This window comes from Schistosoma haematobium, chromosome 1 (assembly GCF_000699445.3).
Source record: "Schistosoma haematobium chromosome 1, whole genome shotgun sequence".
NCBI classification, from domain to species: domain Eukaryota; kingdom Metazoa; phylum Platyhelminthes; class Trematoda; order Strigeidida; family Schistosomatidae; genus Schistosoma; species Schistosoma haematobium.
The window spans coordinates 13,465,687-13,489,952 of NC_067196.1; the positions used below are offsets into that span (position 1 = coordinate 13,465,687).

A 24,266-nucleotide genomic window follows, 5' to 3' on the forward strand; every position below is an offset into this window, starting at 1 on the left:
ACCTTGGCCTTCAACTATTATTATTATCATCATCAGTGCTTCATTTTGTACCTAAATATACCCCCCTCTCTCTTCTTAATTATATTTCATATCCTCATAATTGCTTCTGTTATCACTCCATTACATTTTTACTCCTCTATTACCTTTAATTATTGTAACAAAAATATTTTAATTACCTTACTTCATTCACACAACAATCCGTTGCTAACTTATTAATTTGACAAGTCTTTCTATTCGCACATACGGAATCTCTTATTGTTATTATCTATATTACGTAACCTAATGTTATAATCTTTCTATTAAATCACCATATTTATTCCCTGTTCATTTGTCTACACAGAACTAATAATTTAACAAAAAGTATTCATATATATACGATTGTACAGCTTGAAAATAAGTTCGTTGAAAAGAAATTCCTTCTCTTAAGTTCATGTTCACTGTAGAGAAATAATGCAGTTCTTAGTCTTCACGTACTCACATCTTGAATTAATTTTCGTTGTGAATTAAAGAATTAAACTAATATCACTACACCTTTGTTAAAATTCATGTCCTTTTACATAAGGTTTCTTAACTACTTATAAATTTTAAGTAGACAAACGCTTCTTGTTAAAGGACCTAGGGTATGTTTGGACAATGGTTAACTATAATAATAGTTATAATAATAACAACAAGTCTCAAACATTCTGAAAACGATTACGGAATGAATACCAGTTTAAAGGTCGTAGCAGTCAGCATTCTGAGTAACAGTTTTGTCACATGATATTTGACGGGCCTAGGACATAGCAATTTGGATTTCTGTATGTTACTAATCATTTATTCTTCGTACGGATATAACAGCAGTTTAAATTCTTCTCAGATGATACTAAATAACTATTCGGCTTTTGATATTTTACTCTAAGAAGACTAACTCGTAGACAATTAGGAAATCGTAAGCGAGTAAGCGAGCGTTATTTGATTCTAGTCTAACTGAAAAAAAACTATATTTGCATGAGAAACATATAAAAGAAATGAGAAAACCTGAGAGCAAGGAAAGTAAAGAATAGTGGGATATCTCTCTTTATCAAAATATCAGATTCCTCATGTCCATACCATTGCATTATTCCAATATTATAAAGTTTTATAGTTAGATGGAATTAAAAATGATCGATTTCCTAATCGAATGATTCAAACTTTTCATTGGTACCCAGTAAGTTACCAAAGAAAATTTCAATGTTCAATAAAGGTTCTCTCTTACTGAATTAAAAAAGGGTTCATTGTACTACTATTTATTGTTATTTTTATTATAGAAACTATCAAAAGTGTGGCAGATATATTTTTAGAAAAACCACAATTAAGATTAGAAAGTCAATTGGATGATTTTCCAGAACATCTTGTAAATTATTATCATCAATTATTGCATACCTATCACAACTGGGTAAGAGATGATTGCGTTTTTTGTTTCCAGATCAATTTAGTTGTAAATATGATATGTATTCATCTGAGTAAACAATGTAGTTTAGTGATGAATGTATATAAAGTATTATTTCACTGCATAATTAAACTTAGTATTTGTTATATGTAGTGAATTTCTAGAGAATGAGTCTATCCTTTTCAATTATGAAGTAACGCTAGTGTAGTGACATAAGTTGGCTATGATCAATTCCAGGTTTTCTACTTTGTCAGTTGTACTATATATTACATTTTATGGAAAATGAAATGTTCCGTTCAATTGAATATAACCGATTAACAAAATAAATGTGTATGTATTTATTGACTATGATTTAGTATTGGTCTTGTATATGAGAAATACACTTACTTACTTACGCCTGTTATTCCTCGTGGAGAAGCAAATGCGGCATACCAACACTCTCCATCCAACTCTCTACTGAGTAATCTTTTCCAGTTGCTATTCATCCTTTTCATGTCTTCTTCTAATTCTCGACGTAGTGTGTTCTTCGGCCTTCCTCTTTTTTGTTTACCTTCAGGATTCCAAGTTAGCTCTTGCCTTGTGATGCAGTTTGATGATCCCCTCAATGTGTGTCTTATCCACTTCCAACGTCTTTTCCTAATTTCCTACTCAACCGGAAGTTGGTTTGTTCTATACCACTGTAGGTTGTTGCTGATGGTATCTGGTCAACGGACATTCAGTATCTTACGTATGAGACATCCACTAACTTTGAGAGAATACTAATGATTTATATCATGCTTGAATATAGTTAATCAAGTTTGCATGTTTTCCAAATACATTATGAACTTTAGTGCTCTGTTCGTGTAGTAGTGGTGAGCACTGTACTGTTGTTCATCATTCATACTAATACTCAGCAAGAATTGAAAGTGTTTTCTTCAAATTTTGCACTCTACTATTTCTTGTTTTGACACTGACAAAAGTCAGTGAGATATAAACTTATATTACGAATGTCGAGCTACTGTTATCTAAGTTCAACTGAAATGTTCTACAACTGAAATTCTGTATTGTAGTGGGTTTGTTCGGAGATAGTTTTTTATCGTTGACTTATATCAATTAATAAGTCATCAAAAATCAAATAGAAATTGATAGCTATTTCATATCATTTAGGGGTGATAATTTTCGTGTCCATCCACAAAACTGAATATTATTTGATCCACAACGTCAAATTTTCCCAGCTATATTAACATTTGGATTCTTCACAATTAATTCAAATGGTGAAAACTATAAAAATTAATAAACTGCCGAAATCTCCACTCACATAATTCTTACCATTTTTACGGTTACTTTAATGGACTGATCTTAGTTAAACAACTATGAAACATCTGGAAGTTTTGGATAGCTATTTCTTCCAAGCACGAGAATCAGCAGATGGCATGCGCGACCCCACCACAGAGAATCGAACCATTGGTCGCGCTATCCACCGCCTGGTCTCTAGACAACTGAGTCGACATCCTTCTACTTTATTAGATCATTATTTGTTGAGACTAAGTGTTATTAATAATTAACTCTACTTTTAAGTATTCTCTCTGGAAGCAACCTCATTTAGAATTTCCAAACCCGATACACACACATTTTTCAGCCGTCTAACTTTGACATGCGAATATTATTAACTCAGAGCACTCAAGTAGTAATCTAATTGTGACTAAATCGATTTCTTTCGTAGTTCATGACCTAATTGAACTTTATGTGTTCGTCATCGAGGAATGTCAATGGTATGGATTCCCCAACTTCTAGTGAAAAGTAATGGTTGGTTTACATAGATCAGTCAGCCATGTCATGGTTGTGAGAGATATAACTCATGGCAGTGGATAGTCATTAATTTAACAAGGCTGGATTTATTAATAGTGATGATTGGATCTTCGCTTGATGATCTAAAAGTAATGTGTTGAAAACAAGACCGAAAAAATCTGATTTTAGATTTTTAACTGGTTCATGTATATACACTTTCATATGGTCCTAGGCCATAATGAATCAGTTGTCAAATACCTTCAAGTTCTCAATAGCTCAATGTCTGATATCGATTTGTGACGAAAACGATCTTTTGCAAAAAAATAAGCCTAGTTAAATCTCATAAACTTTGAAAACATTCATTTGTTATTTTGTTTTGACTGCTATCACACCTTATGTACCAACCTTTTTCTTTTCTCATTACACAAGTTACAACCTCAATGTTCTGGGATAAAAAGATTATACAATTTATTTGATCAACTTAAAAATAGTTCAAAAACTATATTTCAACCAATAAAGAGTAATAATACAAAACGTTTAAAACAACATAAAAAGATATTTGAACAAATGAAAACAACTGTAAGTAAATCAATTCAATTTATACAACTTTTGAAATAATGAAAATTATACATTTTGTAAATTAGAACATCTAATCAGTATGTATCTCAATGATATTGTAATGAATGAGAACAAAGTTAAAGACAATCAAATGTATTTCAATATGATATTACAGAATGTTATAGTATAATCTGAGAACTATACAGTAAATAGGTCTTATATATTTTTTTAGCGAGTTAGTTTTCTATGAGATGAGGTCGCTAACCTTATGCCCAACCCTCCCCCTTTATCTGGGCTTGGGACCGGCAGTAGCCCTAGGGTGGCTCCAGCTGGAGTTACAGTAAATACTTCATTTGCAAAATATCCATCAATTGTTTTTCATTCGTTTCCATACCAATTACTCTCTGTTCTCGTTCTCTTCTTGTCGATTTTCTCAACTTTCTGTCACCAGGTATTCCACTCTCGATTGGTGATACATACTACTTATATCTATCGACATCAGTTGTACACACTGTAATATGACTTTTGATATACCGAGTGATTCTGTAATTGGATATGCAAAAAATTTAATTCAGACCTGGCATCCCAGGCTACTAAATGTAATCTTTAAACCACAAATGAGAGTTAAATTGTGACCATTCAGGCTTACGGGCAGAGAACTGTACTATTCATTGACTAATCATTTACTAAGCGGATATTGATTTATTGGTGAGAGAAGATAAAAGACAGATAAAGTAAAAATCTTTATATTCGAATTTTAATCCAACTCAAAAAGATGCACAATTAAATATGCGACAAAGTAAATCACAACGTATAATGAACTCAAGCATATAATATCCGCCCAAATAGGGCATTTAGGGTAGACAAATAGAAAACAAGGCTCGTGTTTAAATTAAAACAAATTTAAAACCGAAAAAGATATAACAGTAGTTTACAGGTTAATCAGAAGTTTATACCTGAAGAAATCAAAGAAGTCACATAAACCAAATGTTAGTAATTACTTACTAAACATCAAGTGTATTAATATTTCAAAAAGTAGCTTACACCGTCAATCATTTCTTCTTGTATCTTCTCACAACATTCAAACATTTTACTACGCTCATTGAATAGGTTTGCTTCGCGTATAATTATTTAATTACCATTAGCAAAGTGTATGATACCTAAAAAAACAATGTTGGAATAAATCTCAGCATCAAATAATGACCTAATTAGTTTCTAAAATGAATAAGTCAATATTTCGTTTATTTATTTATTTGAACACGTAAATATTGGTACAAAGGGGCACCGAACACATATGCACCACACACGTCACTTAGATGTGTGTGGACGGTGATACTACCTGCGTGCGTACACCGAAGCAGCTAGTTTTCTTGGGGAACCAAGCCCGGAGCCTTCGACTTCAAGGTCTGATCCACAAGACAATGGAAAAACGTCAGGAGATGCAGTCCCATGGTAGCCGGTGACCAACGATTGGTTTATGCTCCATTTCTCCCCTCAGGATCCTGGAGCCCATGTGCACCATTGGTTTGGAATCAGGGTTTTCCAACTCCTCTAGGCCGATCCTCTACATCCACCAACCAACCCAGTTAAAGCGACAGACAATACCTTTTCGTCCTCTCGATTTCGTAAACAACAGTAGTGCCACGAGAAAGCAATGAGTTGGGCTTCCTTGGCAGTGGCTATATAAGAGTGACCATGTGAAAGCATTTTGAGAGGAAGAGTTAACTCTCCGCACTCTCGGTCGTACCAGGGCATTTTTGAGGCAATGATATTGACAATTGATACACATAAAAACACTCAGTAAGCAATGAAATTTTTACTTAACAAAATCTGTGCGTTTTGAGGAAGCCTAGAAATGATAAAATGGTTGTATTTAAGTCAAATAAAGAGCAATATCAATTTAATAAATTATGTTCAATGTTCCAATTTATTAGAAACGACTCCACAAAAGCAGGAAAACCATAACCATTTTAAACCCTTTATTTAGTGTCATATGTTTAGTTGCTGTTATGGTGTGTGCTACTGATGTTGACAGATATAAGTAGTATGTATCATCAATCGAAAGTGAAATGCATGGTGACAGATGGTTAAGAAAATCGAAGAAAAGATCGGTATGGAAACGAAAGAACAATGAAGTCTGAGAAGATTGATTAACATTTTACAAATGAAGTATTTACTGTATGGTTCTCAGGTTCTACTAAGACGTTCTGTATTCAAATACACTCGATTGTCCCCATTTGTATTCTCGTTCACTACACTGTGAATAATTCACAACGGAAGTACATAATATACTAATAATAAATCCCAATTAAATAGTCGTTTAACTTAGTATAATCCAAAGAATACATGCACAGAAACAAGGTTTTTAACGATGATCACCTGGTTCATAGTCTGAGATGTTATCACTGAGACAATAGCTAACCTACTGTAGGAATGAAATGTATACAATTGATCATTAATTGAGTAGTGACTAGTATCATATCTATTCCTTTACTTCTAATCGGACTCAATCAATCAAGTTACAATTCAGTCATTAGTCTGAGTAACTCGACATTGTGTACAGCACATTAAGATACTAGGTGGTTGGAGTTAAAAGGCAAAGTTCCAGGAAAGACTTGTTAACGAGCGAAAACTAGATTCAGGGTTTTCTGTTGACGATTTTTAGTCATCTAACAACCTGACATGGTTCACGCTATGTTCAGCCACCTAGCTACATTGCAACTTGATCAGTAGAATTCGATCGACACTAAAGGATAAGGCAAACATCGAATCCGTCACTCAGTAACTAATACATTAGAAAAACGATCCTGTCCATTAGATTCGTTCAAAAATAAGCTTCATGAAACAGTATTTTTCAAACGAAACATTTTACATGCCATTTTTATTTGTATCACATCATCTTCCATCGTCGTTATAAAATTCATATGAGAGCCTCACCGTACGTTTTTAAACTTTAGAATAGATGAATTCACTTGGTGTTGTTTTACTTGTATCTTCCCATCGTTATTTAGGACTTCAATTGATCAGTCTTATGTTGGCATATGTACATCCTGTTCGGACTGCCTCAATATAGCCTTAAGTCGCAAGCTCTTTAGGATAGATGAACTAGAATATACGTCTTTTCCAAGGATCTACCACAATTACCTGAATACTCTGTAATGCCTAGTAAAGCAATTGGAAAGCAATTCTAAAGAGTAGTTTAAATTAGGTTTAATAATTGCTTAGAATCACTCTTAGGAAATAAATAAAGGTCATTATTTATTTGACTAAACATTCAGCGATTTCTTCATATCAGTTATTAATTTGATGTAATTTTATCCTTCCAGATGGATGAAATCACAAACATATGGTCACGTTCAAGTACAGCATTGTGCTTAGAATCACCTTATCTGGCTTTACTCAGTAGAAGACGTGATCAATGCTGGAATGGAACAACTATTTCAAGGTACAGATTTTATAAATAGTTGTAACCTCCTCGAAATTAAGCATAGAAATTGAAATCGAAATCCTCTGTACAGCAATAATATTATTATTTGTGAATCTTTTTGCACAAGCCGTAAAACTACTTTTATGGTGTTTACTGTACACCACATGTCATGTAATTTTGCCATAACTTGCACTAAAAAATAATCAAAAGTGAAATCTCTCAGTTTTCCTAGATATTAGTGTCAATGTTAGTTATACTTGAAACGTCTGAAATGATAAAAAATATTTGCAGCTTACGTGGATATTTTAAGAATGCCGAGCTCTCTGAGCTAGATGATTTAATTGTAGAACTTTCATTGTCATTTTGGACAACATCTTCAGAGCATATTTCAAGAAGAACCCCCTAAATTAAACCATTTAGCTCAGAGATCTAAAAACCAACAAAATACTTGAAATTATTATTAGTTTTAAGAAAGGCAATATCATTTTTTAATCATATCAATATAAAACTGTGAAGGATGATATAAAGAAACATCAGTAGGTTTTAAATGGTAAACTTCTGGTTAAGAAATAGGAATTTTAAAAAGTTACTTTCAGGCAAAATTCTTTGATAATTCAAAACTGAAGGCCCTGGGTTCAAATCTTTCGAGCGGAATCGTGGATACGCATTGCTGAGATGTCCCACAGTAAGTTGAAACGGCCGTCCAGTGCTTTCAGGTTTTTCATGATGATCTAGCTTTTATTGACTCATAAATACAAGTATAAAATTACTAAATTCTCCACAAAACCCCCTTCTGATAATATTATTATTCTGTAAGAGTTAGTTTTCCTTGAAACAATCTGGTAAATTACAAATGAATAGCTCAATGTTTTCACTCCATTCATACTTTATTTAATAATTAGTTTAATGATGATTATTATTTACAGATTGAAATCATGAGTCAGTTGAAGCTAGACCACCATTGAAAACCTGGAAGCACTGGACGGCCGTTTCGTCCTAGTACGGGACTCCTCAGCAGTGCGCATCCAGGTCCTGGGTTCGAATCCCGCGGGGTGCGGGATAGTGGATGCGCACTGCCGAGGAGTCCTGTACTAGGACGAAACGGCCGTCCTGTGCTTCCAGGTTTTCAATGGTGGTCTAGCTTCAACTGACTCATGATTTCAATCTGTGAAAATTTCTAAAATCTCCACAAACCCCTTCTGATGATTATTATTTAATCTCATTTTATTTAACCTAAATATGATTTAAAACAATTAGTCCACTTGATAAATTTCGATAATACAATTAGAAGACGAAAGTTATCAGAATTATGTGATATATTTGCGCAATGCATTTTGAACAATCTGACCACACACATATACTTATTCGAACGTTTTTATATGAAAATTAAAAGGTCAACTAGATAGGTTAATGTAAGACGTAACAAAGAAAAATAAAGTACACAAAAACAATGTGATAACCACTCTGGATAATAAATCACTATTACCAGGGTAGGTTCACGGTAAGAACAAATTGTTTTTGAACACATAAAGGGGATTTCAGTTTCCGTGTAGTCAAGACTTTAATAAACCTTAGTATACATCCTTGAAGGTTTATGTACAACACTACATATGATGACTTGATATCAACTTTATGAACAGTCTCAACTAATTGTTTCGCAATGGAGGAAGGTGTCTGTCTATCGTGTGATTTTATTTGACCATTGGAATCGATTTGTTCCTGTAGCCATTTGAGTATATGTTCCGCCACCGTTAATTGCAGACCGCAATTGCTCCCCCCTATGTACATGTTTCCGCGCATACATGTAAATTGGTAGACACAATAAGGGAAACACAGACCTTGTCTTTTCATTAATGACAAGTTGGGCTGCATAAAATGTCCTGTTGATAGATAACTTAAGTCTCCGTTTCAAAATGAGACTGTTTGAGTCACCTCTGAATGGTAACATAATGTAAACTCGCTTTATGGGTGCCAGAAGCGTCATAGGTCTAATCGGATTACAACCCTTCCAGCGGTTTATGAACTTCAATGAACCACTATTTATTAACGTTTCAGTCAAAAGCTTCGTCTCTACTTTAATAGTATAGCCAGTATAATAATGGTTACTCAATATCACATATGGACTGAAGTTAGTAATGTGTACCATAGAATTCTAACCTAGTTGCTAAAGGTTAAATGTACGTTGAGAAATATAAAAATTGATATGTTATAAGACCACTTACCTAGTACTCTAAGCAAAGATGGGTAGCGACTAGCACTGAAATCCAGGATGCGCGTTTCGTCTTATTTGGAACTAGTCAACTGGATGTATCTGCATCTCAGAGTTGATGTCCACTCTGAGACTCAAACCCAGTACCGTTCGCTTCAAACATCATCGCGTTACCTACTTAGCTACTGACTCCTAATAGCCACTTGTATGTTAAATGGGGTGGAGTTATTGTTAACCTGAATCTTCGCATTGATGTTTAGGACTGAAAGTGATCAGTCGCTTACTAGCATATGTACATACTGTGCGTACTACCTAGTTATTGCCTCAATTCATAAGCATTATAAGCAAAGATGGGTAGTGCCTAGCACTGGGATCCAAAATTTCTCCAAAATCTCAAATACTACTTAAATTGTACAGTTTGTTTTTATGTCACATTTAAAAATAATTTTTTGACAGTTTTAATGAAGAGGAATGTACATTTTGTCAACATGAACCAAAATTACAAGAAACTATTGCTACAAGCTCACAAAACGAAAATTATAATGAGAAATTATCACCAAGTCGAAAACAACGAACATCATTTATACCAACAAATGATGTACAACAACAATCAAGTGTCAGTGAAACAGATGATCTATTGTCAGCTTCAATTGCATCAACTAACTATTTATTGAATAATCCATCATGGAATTCTCCATTACAACATGATGTAAGTTAATTAGAGTTTGTAGTGAACTAGTATTAAATAAGTAACAATTTGATTTTAGACTTTGAAATGAAATTATATAAAATAAGTTTTAGTATGACTGTAAACTGTGATGTTTCAGAGTCTCCTTCAACAATGAACTATTTATGAAATCAATGCAAACTGTTTATTGGTTTTCATTACGTTGAATTTTATCCACAAACCTTCTGCAATAATAATATAGCGTCTATTTTAGTGATTAATTTTAGGACGTAATTCCAGAACTTTTGATGAGAAGCCGTGACAAGAGAAATCTAGTCATGTCAAGTATGAGGCACTCAGCCATTAGTAACTTTTGAACATGGTTGCATTATGTAGTGAATTGATTGGAGTTAAGCACTCAGACCATTACCTTTTGATCATGGTATAAAGTCTAAGCGTTCACCTCGAAATCCGAAGGTCCTGGGTTCGATTTCATGTAGTTTGGTTATTGATTCCTACTGTTGAAAAATCCTATACTAAAGCGAAGCATCTCTTCAGTGCTTCCTGCTTTTCAGTGGTGATCTAGTTAACATCAGTTCCTAGTCTAAACTATGAAGAATATATGTAAAGTGGAAACATTTCTGTATTAACATAATCTTGTTTTCAGTATACGTTTGTCTATAACTGTGGAAAGTATTGTCTTCGTAACCGATCACTGTAACTGATCCTAATAATAAAATGAACGAACAAACGATTTTAAAATAATAAGAATTCCTAAAATGCAAATTAAAACAACGTGTATAAGTGTACAGTATTGTTTTCAATTAGATCCTGATCAAGTTTTGCACTAATGTACTGTAATGTTTCTATGCATATATGAAAAATAGTTAAATCTATCAAGGCAATTTATGGGTCAATAATTACAGCGAAACAGATTTCATAACCACACATTATAAGTAAAAAGTACAAACTGATAGTATGATGATAGGTGTACTAGATGTAACAGAATTGATAAGAAAACGAATCAAGGTTTTATAACAGAAAGTAGGTCAAAAAAACCTTGGAAAAAATGGCAGCGAAATGACACTGGTTTGATATTTTCACGTATCCATATAAATATTAATGTGTATTAGAGTAACGATGTGCCTTTTCGTTATGAGAAAGCATAATAAGTGAATATATCTTAATCTCTTCGGCTTCCGAATCAAAATAACAATCCATGATTAGTAAATTTCTTGTTACCATCACTTTCGTGATCAAGAATCGTCATTGCATTTATCTTTGAGCGAAGTGATTTTTCAAAATATAAAAATATCTGTTACCCCTATGATTTCTTCTATCAACCAAAATGTTACTAAATGTTAATTTATGGTCACCACTGTAGTTGGAAAACTTCGTTACACGATTAAAACCCATCTCCTTGTAAATTTGAACTTCTTTATGGTTGCACTTGTCTCTAAATGCTTTCAGAAATACTTCACGATTAACAAGATATTTATACATTCAAAACTTTCTGAAATATTTATTGCTACTTATTAAGATAAAGTAGTTAAAAGTCAAAGAAATATAAATATTAAATTATTGAGATATCTTGTCAAAAGTTGCAAATATCTGGTAAGATAACTTGTAGTTTTGTATATATTCATAGAAAATACTTTTAATTAAATGTTCTCAAATCAGAGGTTATTCTGCAGACCAGATGTATTACATGTACAGTGTACTTCATTTTTGATTGAGATCATGAATCGATTGGTGTTAGACCACCGTTGAAAACCTGGAAGCATTGGATGACCGCTTCGTCCTGGCATGGGACTCCTCAGCAGTGCGCACCCACGATCTCGCACTTGGGATCCGACACGGATTGGACTCCACTGGTTACTTCAGGCAGGTATCTACCTCAGACAATGAATGAATGGTTGCGCAGCCATTCATATATCGATAGAAGTTAGACATTAACACTATTGGATGCCGGTTCAGAGGTTTATAGGTTGAGCGTTCGCGCGCGAGACCGAAGATCGTGGGTTTGGATCCCGCGTACAGGATCGTAGATGTGCGCTGCTAGGGAGTCTGATACTAGGACGAAATGGCCGTCCAGTGCTTTCAGGTTTTCAATGGTGGTCTAACATTATTCGATTCATGATCTTCATCAAAACTTAACAATCTCTATAACACAATCCTTCATTTTTTGTTAGCTTAGATACCTAGTGCAAGGTAAATTTTTAGATATTCGATTTTTAACAGTGATCGTAAAAATGCATTTATTACATGAAATAGTGTTTAGTTGATCAAAGCTGTAGGATATTTTCAGTGTAGGTTTACTGTAAAACAAGAATATCTATTGTGATCTACATTGTAACTTAATCATTGTGTTATGATGTACCACTTGCAAACTTGAGAAATGAAAATTATGGTTCAATTAAATATGAATGTGATTTTCCTGCATTTTCTCCGTCAAATAAGAATGAATATTTTGTATTCAAGATGATTGCTTTCTCAGTCTAGTTAATTGCAGTTACTTTCTCCACTTTATCTTTTTTGTTATAATCTAACTGTAGAAGGAATTAGCTTTTCGACGTGCCAATGAAATTCTAGTAAGAGCATCTAGAGATTTGGAATGGTCCGTGAAGTCTTTGTTAGCTGAAACGAACTATTATAATTCATTAAATGCCAAGTCTACTTCAAATGGAAGTGGTAAATCTAAAGGAAATACACCACCGGAATCATGGGCACGAATTTCAACATCTCAAAAACCTGGAGGTATTAAATTAAGTTCTGTTCGATTTGATCCATATATCATTTACACATACATTTTCAGGGACTCCTCATGATCAGTCTCGAGGTAGCAACAGTAAATTTTGATGTTGATTAAGAAACTCACGAAACCATTGCAAATTTTGCTAATCTTTGCAAAAGATGCGTATGATACAACATTTTCAAACTGTTTACTAAATTCAGTAGAACTGTGAACTATGTGGTAAACAACATAGTATCGACAGATGACGGATGCCTTAAAGTACAAAAAAGTGATATAGAAGTATAAATCATCTCCAAGTTATTTAGCCACTCTAATAGAATAACACACCATTCTTTAATTTTATGAATAACATGACAAGAAATCTAGAAATTCCTAATAATATCAAGATCGACAATCTTAGTCTCCTTGACTGAACCGAAGTTAAAAAAAGATCCTTTATCTTTGGCCTAGCCACAAGTGAAACGAATCTTCCAATTCACATAAGACTTTAAAGTTAAAGTCTATTTGAACTCACCTGTTTATGCCAAATAACATGCTTTTAATTCACGAACAACAACCACAAACAGACGAGAGGAATACCTATTTGACGATTGTTAATGTGAACTTATCTCAGAAGGAGTGATGCAAGGATTGTATGGCTCGATATGATCACTAATAAGAATCAGTGATCATACCAAAAATGTAGGTTCATTATGCGGAGGTCATTCGTCATCATCGGTATGTTCTGGAAAATGTATGCATTCTGATCAGCAATGTCCTCAATAACATATGTTTCACAATAGAAAACGGACCGAACAACAAAATACTATTCTCGGATGTGCTGACCACCTTAACCAATATAAGAAGATAGAGGAGTCAGATGTATAGAGAGCCAATTCACACGGACCACGTTCTCATTTGAGTTGTGAACAACCCAGGAACTAGCAAAATCAAATGAGTACAAACCTTATACAAAAGAGCAAAAAACATAATCCAGCACACTTACCACACCAAAATATGAAGAGAAATATTTAATAATTATTTTTCAGAAGAAGAGGTATCCACCGGAATTCGTTGAAGAACATCAATCAAACTCATCAACCGAAAAGAAAATCAAATATGGAAATCAACGAATGGATCATCATAATATATGTAAAGAACATATCAGAAACTACAACAAGATTATTGAGGCCGTTTGGAATAAGTGTAACACATAAACCAGTTAAATCGCTTCAGTTAATCTTGCGCCAAGTAAGGATAAAATCTCACTAGAATCATGAACCAATTTTAGTTAGACCACCATTAAAACCTGGAACTAAACAATCGTCCGGTGTTTTCAGGTTTTCAGTGATTATCTAAATTAGAACAGTTTGTGATTTTAAATAAACTCAACAATCTCCACAACTTTATACTCATGAAAGATGAAATGACAGAGAATAAAAACCAACGTCATCTACAAAATAAACTGTCCCATCTGCAAGAATCACTATATCAGACAAGGTGAACTCCCTTTTCCTCTTCATCTGCATAAATATCAACTTTCTGTTAAACACTACAATATATCTTTGCTTAAACTAATGTATGTTGATAATTAACAAGGAAAATGATGAGATTTTAGCGAGAAGTAATACAAGGAGAAGCTTGACAGTTAGGTCAATCAATAATCAATGAGCGCACTGAAAATTAGGTCGCATTTACCAACTAATTGGAAATATTGTGGAAAAATTTCGAATCAAGGATAAGGTCAAAGGGAAAGACAATCAATATAAATGTGCATTTGATGACAGAATAAAGGTCAACAATCAAGACTGAAGTTTGTTGACCAAACACTCAATCATGTGTCGCGAGATCCGAATAATTCATTTCTACCAAAATTTTAGGCTGGTAACTTCATTCAGAAGAACGATATGAGCTCGATGATGAAACTGTCAAGCTAAGTGAACGAAAATCTACTAAAAGTCATCCACATGAGCTATGAACCCATCTGATTATCGATATTTAACAAACAAACTCTCTGGAGGGTGATAATACTTTCCGAATCAGTGAAATGATTATCATGTATATAGAATGGCTCATGTTGACAGTAAGTAACTATTTACCATACATATATGTAGGCTTCTATACAGCAAAACATTTTGACGTATCATCCAGAAACAAATGAATTTTGGGATTCTAGGGAATTACTCAAATATTGTCATCTATAGTTTTATATCGAATCATAGGCACTTCAATTCAAATATTTTTGTGCACAAACAATACACAGGACAATAGCACAATATTTTAAATAGTAATCTGAAGCAAAATCAAACTCTTGGTAACTTTAATTATTCAAAATAAACCTAAAGTATGTAGTACCTAGAAAGATAATTTACTCCAATAAGATATATGCTACTTTGAAAAGTGATAGACTAGTCTAAATGACGTCTGAACCTATTATTATTATTATTATTATTATTATTATTATTATTATATCTGAATAGTTGATAGATATGATATCAGAAATCGTAGATTTTACATGTTAATATAAGTAAAATAATTTTAAGCGACACATCCACCATTGTCATCAGTGAGTTACTATCTCACAAATGACCCGATTGAACTCCACTAGTCACTGCTTCTCACTAGAACTCGAGGATATACCTCTTGAAGCCAGTCACTAGTGAGTATATGTTGACTTTGACACCGTTGAATGCTGGCTCAGTGGTCTAGTGGTTAAGCGCCCACGCACAAAACTGATAGGTCCTGTGTTTGAATCTCGCGAGGCGGAGTTGTTGATGCGCACTGCTGGGGAGTCCCACAATAGGATGAAACGGCTGTCCAATGCTTCCAGGTTTTCCATGGTGGTCTAGTTTCAATTGACTCATGATCTTAACTATTGAAATTACTACAATCTCCACGAAACCTCTTCTGATACTAAAATAATTTTTTCACCCACTGAAGTAACCTAATTTCACATACAAAAGTGAACGAGAACAATAAGCATCTTATATAATATAGAAAAGACTACAAAATTCTTTTCAAACTGTGTTCCAGGATAGATGTTTATTCTTTTCATTTGAAAGTATCGGCTTATTTATTTTAAAATATATTTGTGTGATTTACAAATGTTTGCTTCATTATTTCATTTTCAGAAAAATATGAAACTGGAAAAACATCATCCAATTCACATTCAGATATGACCAATTCTTTAGGTATGCTCGCTTATGGATCAATACTAAACTGGAATGCACAAGGAGTAGGAGAAGAAGAAGAAGACGAAGAAATACAACGTAAAATACCCATGAATTCTAAAAATAATGATCCATCGTCATCGGATTCCTCTTCGAAACCAATACGAATGACTATAAATCAAGGAAATTCAAAGAAAAAAGTAAAACAAAAGTTCATTTTTGGACATAATCATGTTTAAGTTACGAATTTATTTCAGTAGCTAGGGTTAGATAATGAACAGTTACTAGTTTATTTTTAATTGTGCGAACATAATCTCCTGTGTAAAACATATTGACACCTAAGTCTAGAGTGGACAATCTTAAAGAAGATTGATCAAGAATACGTTATTTTGAATTAATTAGATAATACATTTAAATGAATCGGCATCATGAACTAATGTTAGTTAGATAACCGTTGACATTCAAGAAGCACTGAACAGCTGTTTAGACCTGTAATTAAACTCTTCATCAGTGCAGTTTTCAACGCTTGTATAACTAAGATTATTTCCTTATGTGAACAGTGAAATCTAACGATATTCACAAACTCTTCTGTAGTAACAAATAAAACAGATTCATTCAGTTGAAATTAATTCAGAACAATCAAATAAGCTTATCGCAATCATCACTGATTTTAAGAAAGCTTTATGCATCAAACGCATATATCAATAAAATTTGGCCGACCTTCAGATTCTCACCATCATACAAACCTTTAATTATCATAATATAATTAAAAAGAATGGTATGACTGAAATTTATCCATTGTTCTGGTAAGAAAATCGAAGATCGTTTATATAAGGTCATGGGTTCGAGTTCCCTTGGTGAGGGATCGTGGATGTGCTCTGGTGAAGAGTCTCGTACTGGAACGAAACGGCTGTCCAGTGCTTCCAGGTTTTCAATGGTGGTCTAACATTGATTCGTTCATCATATCAGTCTAAACTCGACAACTTCCACAACCGTATACTGATATATAATACCAGGTTACCTTGTGTTTTATGAGTTATGTAAAACATGTCAAATTTCTCTAGTATGAAGAGACAAGTTATGAAGGAAATCGACATTTGGAATTTGTTTAAAGTTTGCTGATGACACTAGACATTGAGCTTTTTTCAGATTCTTCGGAGTTTATCTACAACCGTTTCAAGTTAATAGCCTTTAAACTTATACATAAGATATATTCACATTACTAATATGCTTTAAACCACATTTTAGCGGATCGTTTATCACTGTAATCAAATAATCTTATGGGGTCCCATAACAATTTAAACCATTCCATTTTTCCTTTCCCCGGTGGCTTTCCAGTTTTAAATAAAAATCAATTTAATCATTACTGCATGAAACAAACTTTAGAATTTTATTATCATGACATTCTTCAATTATTCACATAAATTTCAAACAGCCTCTGTAATATAATTCCAGTCTAGCTAGATCTCAAAGTTTTTTAAAACTTTTTGTATAGATACTTACGTATTGCACGTCGTAATGATACCTTTCGGAGTTGAATCAAATTTTATGAGTTCTCTTTGTCTGTTCAATTGTTGGAGTCTGTTTTACACATTCTATACATTTGTTATAGATACTTCTTGTTCTTGTGTCTAATTTCGATTTCGTAAAATCAAGTTATTTAATTCTAAATCATACAAACTTATTATTGTTTATAGTTTAGAAGAATTAAGTAGTTCTATATTTCTCTCTCCCTTTCGTTCTCTGTTACAGAATCCACCTGACAAGAAACAACAAACAAGACCGTTAGATAGAAATTCAAATCTTGGTTCTGGTTTTTTTCCAGGTTGGACATTATATGCATGGACTCCAATTAGTTCACCTACTAAAGAACATACATATGGAAAACCAGTAGATAATAGTTTAATTCAAGAAGGTATAGATTTAGATGAAGTTCAAACTTTTTATTATCGTCAAATAAGTAATCAATAACCCCATTGATCGAACAAATTTCCTACTTCAAGCCGAACAGATCCCATTGGATAGAAATATTTTTTTAATTATTTGAACTATTTATTAAGTAATTCAGATCGTTATTGTGAAGTGTTTGCGGATATTGTTGAATATTGTAGTTTACATTATGAACTGGCATTAGACAACCACTAGAAACTGGAAAGCATTGGACAACTGTTTCATTCTATTATAGGACTCTTCAGTGATTTAAAGGTTAAGCGCTCACTTTAGAACCTGTTTGTTTTGGATTTAATTCCTGGTGAACTCTTGGATGAGTATTGGTAAAACATCCCATACTACGATAAAACGGTTGTTCAGCGCAAGGTGTTTATTTAATGATCGTCTAAAGAAGGATAGTCTATGATGTATACTATGACATCAAAACTTGTTATTTCTACTAAAAATTACTCAATCAACATTAAATGACATCTCCAATAATCAGTGACCATTTTAACCTACTAAGTAACAACTATTTATTATTTTCAATGATCTTATCTTATAAATACTATCCAAAATGAATTAATGTAAATCATACAATGGAAGTTGAGATTGAATTTTAGTCCACACATCTTTCCTATTGTTATAATTGAAAAAAAACTATGTACGGTAATTAATCGACTTCGAAAGGAATATCTTGATGTTGATAATTTTAAGGAAAGATAACTCAAAAACATAAATTAATTATTGGAAAGTTTCGATGTTAGATTGTTTTCAATTATATCTTTTTTATTGAGATCATGAATCCATTGATGTCAGATCACCATTGAAAACCTGGAAGCACTGGATGGCTGGTAGTCTAACTTTAATCGATGTCAATCAAACATTTAACAATCTCCGCAACCCCATACTGATAATAATCAACATGTTCTCACTAGTGACTGGCTCTAAGATGATTTCATGAAGTTCTAGTGAGAAGCTATGACTAGTGTAGTTCAATCCGTGTCGAGTAGAGACAGATATCTACCTCAGACAATGGATCAGTGGTTGTGCAGTCATTCATGGATCGATTGAAGTTAGACATTAACACCATTGGATGTTGGTTCAGAGGTTTAGAGGTTGTGCGGTCGCACGCGAGATCGATAGGTCTTGGGTTCGAATCTCGAGAGGCGGGATCGTAGATGCGCATTGCTGAGGAGTCACGCAGTGGCACGAAATGGCCGTCTAGTGCTTCTAGATTTTCCATATTGGTCTAATTTCGATTGACTCATGATCTCAACTATTAAAATTAGTATAATATTTACAAAACCACTACTGATATCTTATTTTCATATTCTATTATTATTTAGAAATAAATTATGATGAAAGTGGTTTTCATGATTCCAAAGGTGAACTTGATTATCCACAAATGTTCCCTTTTATGAATATGAATTCACAAGGATTAAATATATCAATAATGGGATCTGATGAAAAATCATTACGTAATCATAGTGTATTGAATCCAAATTATCATCAGAATCTTAATAATTCATTATGGACAAATAAACAAAATACAGAAAATAATATGACAACTAACTTAACTGATTTAAACAAAATTCAAGATTCAAATAAAAATAAAAATGTAGCTGTGTGTATTAATTTTCAACGAGAACAATATAAGATTATAAATATTAGCATATCTGTGATGCTTTTAATTTATTTATTGGGGATATAATCTGATAAATGATTGATATATTCACATGAATTGCCTTTTTGTCTGTCACACATACATGAGCACATGCACACACACACACAAGTATCCACTTATGCATTCATGCACATGAACCATTTCATATACCCTACATTATATCATTTTTCAACTTGTTTTACAATGAAAATGCTTACTTTAAATAATGTACAGAAATATTTGTTTCTCTTTTAGAAGAAGAATTTATGATAGAATTTTCTTACTTTATTCTTTATTAAATATCAATGAATTTAATTGATAACTACCTATTGTTGACAAGAATAGAAGAATGAAAACACATGGTAACCAATTGTAAGAACATTCATTATTACGATAATATACGATAGGGTTTCTTTATGAAATTGTATAATGACATACTGATTTGATTGAGATGATTTTTATCATGGATTTCATGATTCTCTCCCGTCACCATCATCACACTCCCCCCTTTCGTTTTTTGTTGTTGTTCCATTTCATAAGAACTTAAACCATTTAAATGCTATTTCATTCAGATTTCGATCATAAAGTAAAGCGTTTACATATATTAATTGAAAAATGTGAATAATCCATAGAAATTTTACATCTATCCATTGAAATATTACTCAATTATTTCAAACGTTTATTACATAGAATGATACCTGATATATTATTATAATCAATGATATGAACAAGTAAGGATATGATTATTCTTTCATTATTGTACTATCTGCTCAGCATTTCTCTTTGTTTTGTTTGTTTTTTTCTCCTAAATTTCTCTCGTAGATAGAAAAACCAAAATTAAACGACATTTCACTATAAATAGTCATTGTATACTTATTTACATCATTGGATAATATACATTCATGAACTGTAATATAATTGACTTATATGATGATAGTCATTATTCAGTTTGACTATATAGATTAATCTATAGAATGTTATCCTTGAAATGGATAACATTTCATTTAGTATAATTTAAAAGAGAAAAAAACAAAAAGAAAAGAAAACAGAAATGAGTAAATGATAGAAAATAACCATTGAATATCATTCCGTTGATAAGATTATAGTTAATCTATATGAAACAAATGCATAAATCTTTATTTATTTAGTGAATATAAATTAATAGAGAATCATACTAAATGTACTAAATGTACTTTATATTTATTTATTGTGTCTTAATTTCTTCATTTTTTTTCTTTTTTGTTGTTGTGCTTGTATTTCCTTTCTGTTTTGTTTTTCTCATTTTCTCTTTTCAAATGATGCCATTTCATATTTTGACTCATAATCAGAGAGAGAAATTAAAATAAATTTTTTGAATGCAATACTGTTATTTCTTTAAATGTTAAGTGAATATATATGTATAACGTTGTATCCTGGCTCAGTAGTCTTGTTGAGGCTAATTTCCTCTATATCTGACTCCAATAAATGATATCCTGTTAATTGAGTATTTAAGGCAGGCTAAATCTCCTAGTAGGATTATGGATTTATTTGAGATTATTCAGAAGCCTGAACACCAGTTGTAGAGATATTTTATTGTTAAAGATAAATAAAATCCGCAAGCGTACAGCGAGCAAGCACACTGTGAAACCAAGAGCGTGTGCGTATGTGTGTGAGTTAAAAATCCGTATATAATTATGAGTGTTAATCAAGTGTGGATAAATTATTGATTATCTGCATGTTACAATTAATAGGAGAATAGATTGAGGTTGATGTGCAGACACGCGCTCAATCATACACACAGAGAAATTAACATAAGTGAATTAAGTGTCTGAATTACAGTGAGCAGATAAATAATACAGTAGTTGAATGGGCTTGCTACAGTCTAAAAGTTCAGTTCTTGCCGCTAGAATTAAATCTGGATTCAATTTCTCTTATCAAGATCCTAGATGCTCATTTCTGATGAGTTCCATACTACGATGAAACAACTAACCAGTGCTTACGAGAATCTTTGTAGAGATTATTGGTATAAAATAAAATTTTCATATAATTCGTTCTTATTATGAATACAAATTTAGCGTTCTTATTTTCCTTAAAAGGAAATTATTAGAAAATAAGTCGAAGAGTAGCAATAAGTTAGTGAGGCAATTTAGAGCAAAGTACAATTTTTTCTTGTACACATAAGTTGGATTTCAGTTGTCACATTTAGTGGCCCGTGGATTTGACTCCTATTTAGATCGTATGGATGTTTGCTATCGCCTATTCTCGTATATCATCGTCGACTTTAATCACGTTAGTCAATAACGGAATTAAATAAGTCAAATAACGAGAATGGGATTTTGAATACATGTGTTTTGTATATGAGGTGAATGGAATAGCAGGAAGAGAAGCGATGCAGAGTGGAGATGGCTGGTAAGCCAACTCATTTTTAGTCAGGCGTTAATTAATACTTATAGGCAGACAAAAATAAGCTACAGACATGTGATGAGACGTGGGATAAGAAGTGTACACATATATGCGCTCATATAAAAACAATGAAGACTGGTAAGCGAATAACTAACAAGGTCAACATATGACTCAAATAGAATGAATAGATTGGTTTCTCCGAAAACTAGAATAAGATATATGGGTTTAAAATAATAACTGACACTACACACATCTCTGTTACCTATGCGTAACGTATCAGTGTGCTGTTGTTCTGGGTTTTTTTTTCATCACCCAACATTTTATGATGATATATGCTAACTGATTTGGATCCATAGAATGTTTTCCTCTAGTAATATTGGGTGATCTTACACCATTCAGTATCGGTGTTGTTGGCAGGTAATTGGAGATTTTACAAGTTAATACTCTATATTCTTTTTTAAGCCACATCTCAATGCTTTATAGATAAGTGAATACACTAAGGAGTAACTGGAAGAGGATTGCACTCTGAGTGTCTGTAGGTGGGGTTTTTCATATTACCTTAAGTTTTTAAATTAAACTTAGAAAAATTTCGCGCAATACTGGTTCACTTATTTCACATGTATCCTCACAGTTTACGTTATTCTTTGTAACTGAAGTTTTGACCAACTAACTATTTTGATGGCAGTAGTTATTTGTGGCATAACTGAAATAAAAGTGACTATATTCAACTAGTGACTACGCATCAAGACTGTTTTACTGGCACTATTAAATTAAGACCATTACCAGCCACCGAACGTAATACCGAAAAGCCATAGAAGACAGCTAATTATATATATTTGCATTGTCTTGAAAATAACTTGTCTTTTTCAGGCATGAAATACGATGTAATCTGCCTAGGAATTATTTATTCATTGATAAAAAATTAGTCAGTGACAGAATTAAAGTACCAAAGTAGCCCCATACTTTCTAGGTTTTTGGAAGTTTTAAAACCTTAGACATGAGTTTCATGCTGATTAGCATCAATCAGTAAAGCATATTTACAGTTTTGTGACAACTGATGCTCTTGTACCATCTAAACACACGCCACATAGCTTCACTCTCTGCAACATCATCAATGAGCTACTCGGTCATCGACTAAACTCTCTCACGACTAAAATATCTAAAATTAAATCATCACTGAATAGTGACCCATATTGTTTTTGTTTATTCCTTGAGCGGTGATAGAATTCTATCTATTTGATTGTAATGTAGCAATTAATTTGAGTGACCTGTTATCTCTTGAAATGTTAGATAGTTGTAGGTACTTGAATGGAAGTCATTAATATTTATGTTTATATTGAACAGTATTTAAAACTGATTAATCTTGAATTAAATGAAGCCCTCATCACACACACTTTATATTTAGCCACTATCATCAATATTCAAAATTCACCATAATTTACGGTATCATTTTCCATTTAAATGATTTACCCTACTTATTAATTTTCTTTTATGATTGAGATCATGAACCGATTGATGTTAGACCACTATTGAAAACCTGGAAGCACTGGACGGCCGTTTCGTCCGTGTCAGGTAGAAACAGGTGTCTACCTCAGTACAATGGAAGATGGTCGCTCAACTTCGCGGATTGGTTGAGGTTAGACATTACCACCATTGAGTGCCGGCTCAGTGGTCCAGTAGGTTAAGCGTTCACATGTGAGACTGAGGGTCCTGAGTTCGAATCCCGCGGGTGGGATCGTGGATGCGCACTGCTGAGGAGTCCTACAATAGGACGAGACGGCCGTGCAGTGCTTCCAGGTTTTCAGTGGTGGTCTAACATCAATCGGTTCATGATCTCAATCAAAAACTTAACAATTTCCACAACCCCTAAACTGATAATTTCATTTTTATTTTGTCAAATAATTGAAATTCATTAGTTAACTAAAAGATTTTATTGTATATGCGTCTAGTAGTTGGATTTTATTTATATATTACTAAAGTATTTGGTTTCCATAAACCAGTTTATACATTTCTTTATATTACTTTAAACTTACACTTCAATCACATGTTCAATTATTAATGTTCATAGGAATAGAACAGAATAAGTCAATTTAAAGAGTCACTTCAAACAATATAAAACATATGATATTCATAAACCTGTTTTCTTTCTAGAAAGAAATAATATTTTATTTTGTCATCATTGTAATAAAATGTTAGTTTCCAACCAGGTGACATTGTGGTTTCGCATCGTTTTACATTATTTGCTTTTAAATATAAACACTTGATAATGATATTATATGTGATCTGTGTGAATTTATCCAAGTCCTATAATAGGACGAATCAACTTCTATTAAATTCTTTCTTTTAATG

The 24,266-nt window shown here is 32.8% G+C and overlaps 1 protein-coding gene across 1 annotated transcript in view; it reads left to right on the forward strand.

Moving 5' to 3' along the window:
• The window catches only part of GPC3 (Glypican-3), a 109,536-nt gene extending 87,757 nt beyond the window's left edge, over positions 1-21,779 (forward strand). The window contains exons 6-13 of the mRNA XM_051210605.1: positions 1,287-1,414; positions 3,605-3,754; positions 7,060-7,178; positions 9,826-10,078; positions 12,592-12,793; positions 15,902-16,140; positions 17,693-17,855; positions 19,219-21,779. Of these exons, the coding sequence (XP_051073184.1) occupies positions 1,287-1,414; positions 3,605-3,754; positions 7,060-7,178; positions 9,826-10,078; positions 12,592-12,793; positions 15,902-16,140; positions 17,693-17,855; positions 19,219-19,583 (1,619 nt within the window). The 3' untranslated portion in view covers positions 19,584-21,779. The remainder of the gene's footprint in view (positions 1-1,286; positions 1,415-3,604; positions 3,755-7,059; positions 7,179-9,825; positions 10,079-12,591; positions 12,794-15,901; positions 16,141-17,692; positions 17,856-19,218) is intronic.
• Positions 21,780-24,266: the final 2,487 nt, after the last annotated feature.